Source organism: Siniperca chuatsi, linkage group LG10 (genome assembly GCF_020085105.1).
Source record: "Siniperca chuatsi isolate FFG_IHB_CAS linkage group LG10, ASM2008510v1, whole genome shotgun sequence".
Classification (NCBI taxonomy): domain Eukaryota; kingdom Metazoa; phylum Chordata; class Actinopteri; order Centrarchiformes; family Sinipercidae; genus Siniperca; species Siniperca chuatsi.
The window spans coordinates 12556994-12568954 of NC_058051.1; the positions used below are offsets into that span (position 1 = coordinate 12556994).

Below are 11961 nucleotides of genomic sequence, written 5' to 3' on the forward strand. Positions count from 1 at the left end.
TCAACTCAGGGCATCTGTCAATACCGATTTCCAATCTGATCCCTCTCTCTCTCTCGCTCTCTTTTCCCCAGAGTAAAATCTTTATATCACAGGGCGTGAAACTCATGGGGATCATTGTTATGTAAGTACAATTATGCCAGGAATAGCTGTGGCTCTTAATAGTCAGGAGCACGCTCTGAATATTATATTGACACTGACAAAGAAACTAAATTTACAGTTAAATGGATCTGTCATGTCTGGCCGATACCCAATCCACTCAATAAGGCCAGTACCGATACCAATATGGCAGATTGTATAGGTGCATCCCTAATTTTTGCATCTCTTTTAAAATAAAACACAGATACATTTCTTGGATATTTTGAAAATAAAATTAAAACAACAAGACCTATGTCTCCTGTTGATTCAGCCAAGCAAAAACACAATAAAGTCAGTGCCAAGAAAAGATTTGTCAAGTGTAGGGAATAGCAGTAAGACAACCAGACAAAGGGAAATATGTACTGTATATCAACAAGAGCATCTGCAAAGATGCTCTCGTTGTGGGAGCAAAGAGCCTTTCATAAAGATTAAAAACTAGACTGAACTAGAATAGAACAGAATACCTGTAGGGTTGTTCCCCTGTGTGTGTCCGCAAGTGTCTGGTGAGGTTTGCCGAACGAGGGAAGATTTTCCCACAGTACCTGGAGGGGAGGATGGACAGAAAGGCAAGGGAAAAGAAGTGGAAGAAAGTTCATATGTGTATGTATTTTATCTTTAAAATTGTATGTAACATAATGAAGTTTTATGTAAGTAACCATCTGATAACTAACACTGCACCACAGGGCACTCACCTGCATGCATAACGCTCCTTGCCCTTGCGGAGGATGGCATCTGAGAGGGAAGGTGGTGGTGAGCGGAAATTGAACAGTGGATGAGCTGTGTGTTGCAGTGAATTGGGCGGCGCATCCAGTTTCAGAGCACCAAAGCTCTCCAGCTTCTCTGTCATATTCTCCATGGCTGACATCTGAGGGGGAGGAGCATAAGGAGATGGTAGAAAACAACAAAATAGAAAAAAGTAAGATCAAATATTTTGATAAGAATCACGAGATCACATTTTTTTAAAAAGCGGATCACACATATATGTATATATATATATATATATATATATATATATATATATATATACACAGTATATATGTGTGTGTTTGTGCATGTGTGTGTTAAAAGAGAAAAGGAAGCATTGAAAACAAAGACACAATGTCAGAAAAAATAGGGAATGAGGGAAAGAGACAGAGAGCGGAAGCAGTATATCAGAGGTTAGCCTTGTTGTTTGTGCTAAAGGAGAGTCACCTCCATGACCTATAACACATTCACAATTGCTCAAGTGCCATTCCTCCAGTAGCCCCATCCATACACCTTCACCTTCAGCTTTAGCTGGTGCTTTGTTCTCTACCTCTTACCTTCTTCTGCTGAAGCTACTGTTGCAGGCCAACAAACTGGCTAAATGAGGCATTCAAGAGCCCTGATTGGAGCTGTACAATATTGTTTGAGATACCCCCAACTGATAGCCGCTTCCCCTCCCCTAGAACTTGTGAACAAAGGGGGCAAGTTATGTGGGAGTTTATTTGCCAAAAACAGCTTACATCCTTCCTTTTTTAGTGAATACAGGACGGGATAGACACAGAGACAGACACTCCGTCTCAATGTGTTTATTCGCAGTCTGAGAACGGGTGGAGGGGGAGCGGGTAATTCCGTCATGAGACTGAATTAGAGGTGGCATTGTGTTTGAATCACTGGGAGTATCACAGCTGAGACACTTTGATATGAGAAGTTTTTACACAGGAGCCTGTGAAAAAATATTTCATCCTGGGGATACTGATCAATTACGAAGTGATGCCTTCAAAAAGGCAGATCACATTGTTATCATCCAATGATGAATAATACAATGTTTTAGAGGAATATGAATACAGGGTTAATGTAACTGAGAAGAAATGCCACAGATTACATACAGAAATACATGTTAGCTATTCCTTTATCATTCAGTTGTAAATTAATAACTAAGTAATGTCATACTGTATATACAAATGCATGTTCATGTGTAAATGTATCTGTCTGCATATACACCAAGTGAGTGTATTGCAAAGTCACAGTTGATAGAGGACACAGATTTCCAGGTCAGATTAAACCGTTTCCCCAAGAGCCCCCCATTCTCCTGGAGACAAACACAGGATGTCCTTGATGGACACGGTGCTATTATCTAGCCAGCCAGCCAGCCTCAGAGAAAAAAAACTTGGAGGGGGTTGAATTATTAGCTGGCCTGTGGGCTCCCAGTACATGAAACAATGCCACAACTAAGATTAGCGTGGCCAAGAGAGGCAGTTTGTTACAATTCAAACGGTTATTATTCTCTCTTTTATTAATACTATCATTCCTTGTAATCAAGATTTGTAGAGGTAGGGAGGGTCTGGGGACAGTCGAACAATGTGACTGATTATCAAAGGGGCTGCGATAACAGACTGTGTCTTCTGAAAAGGTAGAAGTGACGAGGTACACAGGCGCCATTCAGTAAACAAAGGAAGAAATCATACAGAACCCTTGAGAAAATAACATCAACACTGTGGAATGATGGTGCGTAGGGCCATATCAATTCAGGTTGCAGCAGCGTGGGAGGCAGGAGTGAGGTATTTTCACATAATACATGGTTTGAAAATAATAGTCGATAGCATCTGGGAATAATCAGCCTGTATGCAATACCTGGAGGTCAATTCCCCTGTTTGGTATTCCCTTGCTGTAGTTTTTGTTCAAAGTACATGTACCATTTATTGTTTCTACCTAAGATTATACCAAGTGCCTTCCTAGGTTTGAAATGTGTATTTGTGTGCATTCTAAACCTACCTGTGGATGGAAGAGTGGTGGTGAGGGCCTGAGGAACTTTTCCTTTAGAGCTCCTACAGGGTCGAGTAGCTTCCTCTTCTCCACCCTGCTGGACCAACAACAAGGCAGAGGGTTACGTACCAAGTTCAGTGTTCATCTACAACCTCCAACCACACACTAAACACCAACCTCTACCTTCTTCAGTGTGTGAACATAAACGTGTTGATGTTGCTCATGTGGAAATAGCAGTTTCTGGTCTAATCGGGGCTGAAATACCTGTATATGGGATCCATGAAGAAGGCTGAGGGCTTGGCGTAGTGCAGGGGTGGTGGCTGGTGTGGCTGTGCCTGGGGCTGCTGGTGCTGGGTGATGGAGGATTGGTGCAGTAACTGGGAATGGGGGTGTGGAAACCCAGCTGGGGTTTCGTCCTTGATGGAGACACCCTTTCCAATTCCAAAGATGTGGTTCTTTCTATTTTGTGGCTCAGCTGCCACACCATTATGACCACCTCGGCTCCGGCTGCTAATGCTGAGGTCCAACGGCTGTTCTTCACCGCTTGATATTGCTAAACTTCCACTACTGCTTCCAGTAGTACTGCTGGGGTTTGAGGGGTTTGTTGGGGTGGAAGGAGCTAACTTGGTCTCCTTGGGCTTTGTGGTGAGATCAAATGGTGACTCCGCTGTAGAAGCAGGAGCTCCTGGGGCACCAGAAACCATCTTGTGTAGCTGCTCACGAGGTGACTTGGGCTCTGCCTTAAAGAACATGCTAGGATTGAGGGCACCTCGATCAGCGCTGAAGGGATAGAGGGAGTTGTGGAAGTTGGGCAGGAACTGGAAGGGAAACATGGAATGGTAGGGCAATGGACCCATCTTTTTCTCCTGATGAAGACCAATCAAACCCGGACCAAAATATTTCTCAGCAATAGAGGCGATGGCTTTGATGGAATCTGTGGTGGCTGCATTGGCATTTGTGGTGGTGGGCGGGAGGGCTTGCTCATCAGGTGGCGGGAAGAAGGAGTGCTGGGATGATGCAGAAGAGAGAAACGGACGATCAATAGCAATGTTCCCCGAACTAGACACGGCTGATATCAACGCACTGTTCGTGTCTTCTAATTGGTGGCCTTCTTGACTTGATATGGCCCCAGACGGCTTCCTTCTTTTACCACTTCGCTCACGTTCACTCTCTCCATCGCTATCCAGGTCAGAACCATCACCTGAAGCAGTACCAGTGGTGGTGTCCAAATCTGTCCCACTTGTGGTATTAACGTCTTCAAGGTCACTACAGTCAGACATGTCTGCCATCTTAGATTTAGGCTTGGCTTCTCCACTAGAAGACAAATCCAGTTTGTTCTCTTTCTCTTTGTCTTCCAGCTGACTCAAACTGTGACCGCCATTGCTGTTTGTGGAGCTAACCAGGGACAGAGGAGGGGCATCTAGAGGACTCCGAGGCAGTTTCACCTCCTGACTGCTGCACCCCAGAGGGCTCTTTATCAATGAACTGGCTGGCAATAAAGGTGGTCGCGGATACAGTGATGGGGGGAAGATACCTGGGAAACCATGTGGGAGCGATGGGAAACCATGGGGTCCTGAAGAAAAGGGCAAGCCAGCGTGAGGGTGAGGTCGGGAGGGAAAGTAGTCAGTGAAGCCTAAACCTGACTGGTTTAGACCTGCAAGGTGGGGATGATGGGACTTGGCCTTGGCCATGATAGGGCTGGAGCTCATGGGGATGCCAGGGTTGAACAGCCCCGCTGGAGAGCCATAATGGTTTTTGCCCTCACAGAAGCGACGATGTTTGTTGAGGGAGGAGGTAGTGCTGAACAACTGCCCGCAGTCCTTACACTTGATCTGGGTGCGGCAGTCAGCATGCATACGTTTGTGGCGGCAGAGGTTGGAGAACTGGGTGTAGGATTTGTGGCACACCTCGCCTGGGGGAGCAAAAAGACGCAGCCCATCAGGGCCTGGTTAAACCCATTTTAACACTGTCTCTAACTTTGTATACCAAATCAACAACACATACATCTGAATGGAAACTGCTGATGAAATAGCTCTAGAAAAGGGACTGTTTTCTATGAATTAAATCATCCTCATTATGCAAATTGAAACTGAAAAATCATTCCTGATTTACTGTATCTAGATTGTATGTATTTTACTGCCAAATAACATTTGGTCTCTGATCCATAATTAAAACATATGTATCAACAATATCTTTGCTTTTTTTTCATTATTATAAAGTAGTCCACACTAATCTAAACTATAGGTCATAAAGTTTTTCTAGAAAAAACAAATGTAAGCGAACAGGTCAAATCTATTATTTACAGTATATAATTAAATTAATAGCAATACAAATATGATCCCTGGACCTGTGAGCTTGGTTCAGACGATGTAGACAGGATACATGGTGTACATGGAGAAGAAAGAGATTGCAGGGTGATAGAGAAGTAGATGAGGTGGAAACAAAAGAGGTGTAAAATAAAAGGACTGTTAAGAATAATGCGGTCATTAACTTCCAAAGCTCTCACTTACAGATAAAGGGTTTGACACTGCTGTGGATGTGCTTATGCTGCTTGAGGCCTGATGAGGTGGCAAAGGTCTTGCCACATTCAGGACATGTGTGAGCGCGTGCCCCCACGTGCTGGGAGCGGATGTGGCGTTGAAGATTGCTGGGATCTGTGAACACCTGAAATTTGAAATAAGTGTTTAAAAATACAATGTACGCCATAATTAACAATGCAATTTTCTTTTATTTGTTTCCCTTTTTGTATTATATTTTGCCATTCTTAGCATTGTTAATGGAAATATTTGGAATATGGAATATTTCATTGATTTAATATCTATACAATAGATGTTCTTTCAAAATTACTAAATATATGTCCAGTGCCATTATGAATGTAGCCTAAAAAACAAGACCAGCAGAATTTCTGAGCAGATAAAGCCTGTGTGTCCTGTGCACAACTTACGTGCCGGGTATGCTGTACCTTATCACAGTTTTCACACTCAAAGCGCTTGCCACTGTCATGTGACATCTGGTGACGGATGAGGTTGGACTTCCAGTTGAAAGCTTTGGGGCACTGGTCACACTTGTACTCCCTCTCCTCTGTATGGACTATCATGTGTTGGCCCAGACTTGATAAGGAGAGCACAAACTCATCAGTGAACCCATTTGTAACCCATAGGATAAGTGGACTGTATGTGTTGAATTTGTATATCTTCATGAATACTGAAGTCTAGAAATGGTTATCACATGTCTGTGTACCTGTACTCATTTGGGAAGATCTTCTCACAGTCTTTACACTCGTGGACGGGCTCGTCGCTATCCTCACGTTCTTGTTTGAAGTCCTCTCTCAGTGTGTCAAAGATGGAGCCGGTACTGGAGCACGAATACTTTTGGTGCCGCCGCAGCTCAAGTGTTGAGGAGAACAGCTCATCACAGTCTTCACAGCGGTACATTTGCTCGTCTGCACATACACACACAAACACACACAGATTTGTTTAGCCATCACACAATTGAGCTCCCTGAAATATATAATGCACATTGAAATCCACCTTAAATGCTTGAAGAAATAATAATTGATAATCATAATTATAAGTCCATTTTCCAGTTTGACTATTCTTAAAAGTATAGTATCTTAAATTTAAAAATCAAGCACCTTTTTTTTTTTTACACACAAATATTTATGTAATAAAACTACACTGAATGAAAAAGTTCTCATAAAGAGAAACAGCAAATGTCAAAACTTCGAGTAACATTCTTCAATTTTGTCTTCACAAAAACCAACTGTAGATTTCTGGAGTAGGACATAAATATTTTTAGTACCATAGGCTTGTCAACATTTTTAGGCAGTCACTGAGACAATCCATAGTGTTAATAGAGGACATTTGTGTCCACTGGCTTTTAATGTATGCAAACAAAAATTGTCAAAACCAATTTTGCTGTGCACAAAGAAATAATTATGTGCTGGTTTTTATCCTAGTATTCACTAACTCCTGTAGGTTGCATCATCCCGAAGATACACTACTAAGTATCCAACTGTATATACAAACTGTTGACACTACTAAACAAGAACAAAAATCTATGATCTATATGTGTGTTAGTTACAAATTACTACTACTTATTACTAAATGGACTCCCATTCAAATGGTAAAAGAAACAATCCTGCAACTGACATTCACATAAAATAGAAATCAATTAGCAGTGAAATGTAGCCTTCATTAACACAGTTAATTGCTTGTTAAAGCAAGTGTTTGCTTGAGACTATAGGTGTAATAGCACACAGGGGAAATAATAGGGGCTGGTCTTCCCCTTCCATGTTGATAACCTTTACAATACTTCTCACCACCAAGGTCAAACGCATAAAACTCGGGCCAGCTTTTTCAATAGCAAGTTCCTGAGTCAGACGCCAAGTTCAACAGATCAGGGGAAAGCCCAGTGGAGTGTCTCTGTGCACGGGCATAAATGTGTGTATGTGTGTGTGTGAGTGTGCATGTGTTTATGTGAATGTTTTCCAAAAAGAATGAGCCACAAGGAACAGAGGTAAGCAGGGGCATAGTGGCGCCAACCCCATGGTGATTTCGGAGCCAACCTGCCATACCCTCTTTGCCATGACCCAAGCGGCCAACGCCTGAGTCGGCCCCCCAGGTGTCCCCAACACGCCATGCACACCCATCCATCATTTCAAGCTGCACTAAATGAGTTTATCCAAAATGACTTACAGTGCATGGCTCACCTGTTTTCTACTGCATTTGACCGTTTATCCAGCTGGAACTTCTTGGACACATTAAAAGGGCATTAGTGTAGCAACATCAATGTGTCTGACCTTGGGGAGAAGGATAAATGACCGTCTGGTCAATGGGCCATTACACTGAGCTCAAATGCTAAACTAACTCCCTCACGTTGACACCAGTGTGCACATATTTCATGGAGAGTGAGTGTTTTACTGTGAGAGAGTTGGTTGTCATTTGCTCTGAAGCTCAAGCATCTCAACACTCATACTTTTTGTCTGTCACCTTTAAGAGCAGATAATGTTTTTGAAAAAACGAGGTGGTTCATACATAGCGACAATAAAGTTTGTTGAATTTAAAAATATGGAAAAGTGAAAAGTGTGTGTGTATGACAAGAATACTTGCAAATGCCTCTTGCAACAGGAGCAAGGGTGTTGAGAAAATGTTTGAGTGGCTACTCAGGTGTGCATGTATGTGCGTTTAATTGAGGATGCACATAAATAAAGGTGCTTGTGTGTGCCTGTGTTTTTTCAGTTAGTCTGGTCTGGGTGGGTGGGGTGGGGTTATAAAGGGGAGACTAATAGCTCTCTGGGAGACGAAGGGAAGCACAATTATGTGCAGTTTAACAGCTAATCTGGGAGCATGGGTGAGGTCCCAGGGGACTCCTCAAGTCCTCTACTTCAAATTCCTTCTCCGATAAGCCAGACACAGAGAGCAGGGCTGCACTGCCAAGCTCCCACTCAGCCCTGCTACCTTTCTCTCTCTCTCTCTCTCTCTCTCTCTCTCTCTCTCACACACACATAAATACATGGAAACAAGCACACAAAACAGACACTCTCATCCCTACAGTAGGTGGACTTTGACAGTCTCTCTTTGTCCTCCTCTCTTTCTGCTTTTCTGTCTCTCTCATTCACAAATAAATATCTTAAAACAGTAGATGAACTGTTACACTTATTCTGTTTTTGTCTGCCTTCATCCATCTCTCACACCAACACACAATGCCAAATACTTTGGCTCTGACACACACATTCTGGCAGGTGGAGTGTCTCTCTTTTCTCTCTGTCTGCCTTCCTCTCTCTATATTTCGCATGCACACAGAGGAATTGAACAAATCATTTACAAGTCTGCTTCATCTTTGACGCACTCCTACAACATGCCAATCTGCTTCTTTTCAATGATTAAGCTTGCTTCAGGCTCCCGTTTCCTCCTCTTCCTTTGGCATGGAGATCTATGCATAAACTGTGCATCATGCAGGGGGAAAAACTGGAGAACTGCAGACCATCTCACGAACATCTTGTCCTCCCCTCAGTTATTTTATAATCAATGACAAGAGTAATCAGATTTTTTTTTTCATCCCTGGTTCCAGACAGACTGGAAAAACAACAAAACAATGTTACCTGACAACAGCAGTTCACCACAATAAGTCCAAGATGTTTAAAGAAATACAGCGGAACTATGGCCCCTTTTCCGCTTAAGTGAACTTTGAAAGAAAAGCCCAGATCGACAGTGAACAGCTGTCCAAGTTAGATTATGAGATAGAATATTGGACATATTCAGTCTGACGTATAGAGGCACGGTTGAAAGGTAGTGAGTACAGCGAATCAGTTTACCCACTCAGAAGGAAGACGGGTGGGTGAGAGCACCTAAACATGACGCACTTTGAAATGTGAGCCAATTTGCAGACAACAGTGTAAAGCAAAGTGAAGCGGAGCACTTAACGTACACGATCATGAATATTTTAGTGTCATAACGGAAAGCAAAGATCTAAACTAAAATACACAGAAATGTGTAAATGTGTAGAAATAGACAGAAGTCCGAAATTGTATCATTTTATATCATTATATTATTATCATTTATTTTATTTGACACCGCTGACCCAACAGCCAGTGTTAGGGAATATGATTTTTCTCAACATCAATTGTAATTGCATAATCTTGAACACAAGTCTAACTAAAACGTGGGCTAAAAGAAGACTTGATTAATGAAAAATAGAATTTTCAGGCTGCCTCAATCTTTTCTCTCTCTCAATAATTTAACAACGCTTGATCACATGTGTTGCTTCTGTTATTATTTTTGAAAAGGGATATTTAAAGTAGCCTACCACTACGAACAACATAAATAGGTTTGATGAACTGTTTCGGGTTTGTTTTTTTTTAACTCGGAACAAGGGGCCGATTCCCAGGGGCATCAAGTCACAAAACACTTGGCAAAGTCCGTGAGTCTGATACTACATTAAGCTAATGGCCGCTAAAAGTTCCAAAAAAAAAGCCTAGGAAGAATTTCTGGGGGCAAACTGCAACGTTGACTTATGAATAACAAGTTATTATTATTATTATAACATTTTTGGCCTATGTGATACCTAAATAGAATGCCAAACTCTCTTGTAAAGGCCCTGTGCTCCCATGTGTTCTTAATGATATGGCTTCCTAATAATTTCTGTTTGATCTTGGCTTTCCGTTAACAGAACATTTCTACTCACTTAGGATGGAATATGACAAGTGCCAATTGACGCCCTAATACAGCATTTAAGACAAAGAGGCCCATTACATTACAGCACTGTAAGCGCACAATTCAGACCAGACTCTTACGAGTAGCCTTCATTATTGGCAGGCCTATTTTAAATGACAGGTCCAAAACGGGCTTCAACCAGATGCTTTAATGCGGGATTTAATTCCATCCTGGAAATTTATGATTCGAATAATTCACATTTCTTTAGGGGGAGGAAAAAAATCTTGGAGGGAGAGATGGTGTCTTTTCCCCGTCACATTAGCGAGGTTATGGAGTGTGTTGGCCGCGAAAACAGCACAGGATGCAGGTTGGAGTTTGTTTAAATTGTGCGCTAATGACGCGCATTAATCTTACCTTGTAGGTTGGGTGCCATGGATCCCTCGGGGAAAATACCGTCCTTCATATACACTAAAAGCTCCTCCCCTGCTTCAATGTCCCGGACAGCTTTATAATAAATCTGAGGAGAGAGAGAAAGAGAGAGGCTTTAACTTAAGGTCAAGATGGAATTAATAAGTCTGGACCCCTAGTTATTATCGCAGTTAAAGAGGGAGAGCCTAACGTTGAAATTGATAATATTAGCATATTAATATGGTTGTTAATAAGAAAATAAAATATCATGCATGCCTATAATAAGCTACATTATCCATGTTGCAGCAGAGTTATGGAAACACATGTTGTTCAGAAATGTTCATAATATTTTACAATTTATTTGTACTAGCCTAATTAAAAGACTGATCGTCAGGGGTTATTTTGATATACGATACAACACAATGATTTGTTTTATTCCACATTTACTTAAACTTAATGAATTAAGCAAAACGAATATAATTTGTTTCCTCTTACAAATCACTTAAAATAAAGGAAAACATAGGTCTGCGTTCTTTCATAAAGAATTACTCAAACATAAAAAAAAAAGAAAATGCAGAAGAAATCCAGACGATACAAATACTTCTGTAATGAGTCTAAACAGTCTGAAAGAAAAGTGGGGAATGAAACGAAAATAAACATCAAACCGCTCAGCTGCTCTCGTGCGTTTTTTTTATTTACAGCTGCAGCAAACTGGGAAATGTCGGGTCTTTATCTGGCCACAACTATTCATTTGATTGAGGTAATTTAACTTGTGCGATCGGGCATAAAGAAATTACTGCTGGAGTATGAGTTAGTTGCTAGAAGTAAAGACAAGGAACACAGTGAAAACAGGAATAATGGCAATATTCGAGGCCATTCAGAGCCGAGGCCTTAGAGTCTCTATCCAACACTTAAAAAGACTGTAAACCAAACTTAGCTTATATAGGCCCACACATATAGTCGAAATACAATTAATCAATCTCGGTCACAATTAACGCCTATCATTTTCCAATAAAAAATATTACAGCTTCATGTTTCCCAATAAACCACAGCGCAAACAGCCACTTCAAGCTGCATGCAGAAGCTGTGATCGCTGGACACATGGGGGCGCTCTGCACCAATTCAACGATGCCACCACAACAAGGAGGGCAACGCACACTCATTCATATAGATACACATTGAGTCACACACAAACACTCAGAAAGGCCGGAGAAAGTAACTTCCAAGACTTAGTGCTCTTAAGATGAGACAAGGAGAGAATACTTTAAACCAATGAAAATATCACATATTGTTGTTATTATTATTATTCTTATTTACAACAATTCGGCTACACACAACGGCTCTCTCTTTCGACCTGACCTTTCTTTTCTCCGTGAGACGGAAGAGTTGAGAAAGTTGCGCGGCGCTGCGGAGAGCCTCCAGCTGCAGTAGCACTTCAGTCCCGGTGGAGTTAGCGACACAACCCATAGTAGGTCTACCGGAGAGGGAGCGGGGCGCTGCAGCGAACAGGGCCGGGGAGAGGAAGTCGCGGAGCGGC

The 11961-nt window shown here is 41.9% G+C and overlaps 1 protein-coding gene across 12 annotated transcripts in view; it reads right to left on the bottom strand.

Annotated features, from left to right (window-relative positions):
* prdm16 (PR domain containing 16) overlaps positions 1-11961 on the bottom strand; it is a 184552-nt gene that overhangs the window by 10781 nt on the left and 161810 nt on the right. For 4 of the 12 annotated variants that reach the window (XM_044210527.1, XM_044210525.1, XM_044210535.1 and 1 more), the window contains exons 5-12: positions 10431-10533; positions 6103-6304; positions 5807-5972; positions 5373-5526; positions 3127-4807; positions 2872-2959; positions 828-1000; positions 600-677 (exon numbers count right to left, since the gene is read on the bottom strand). In XM_044210527.1, the coding sequence (XP_044066462.1) occupies positions 600-677; positions 828-1000; positions 2872-2959; positions 3127-4807; positions 5373-5526; positions 5807-5972; positions 6103-6304; positions 10431-10533 (2645 nt within the window). Of the gene's footprint in view, positions 1-599; positions 678-827; positions 1001-2871; positions 2960-3126; positions 4808-5372; positions 5527-5806; positions 5973-6102; positions 6305-10430; positions 10534-11783 lie in introns of all 12 variants that reach the window. The other 8 variants (XM_044210534.1, XM_044210536.1, XM_044210529.1 and 5 more) reach the window with 8 other exon arrangements.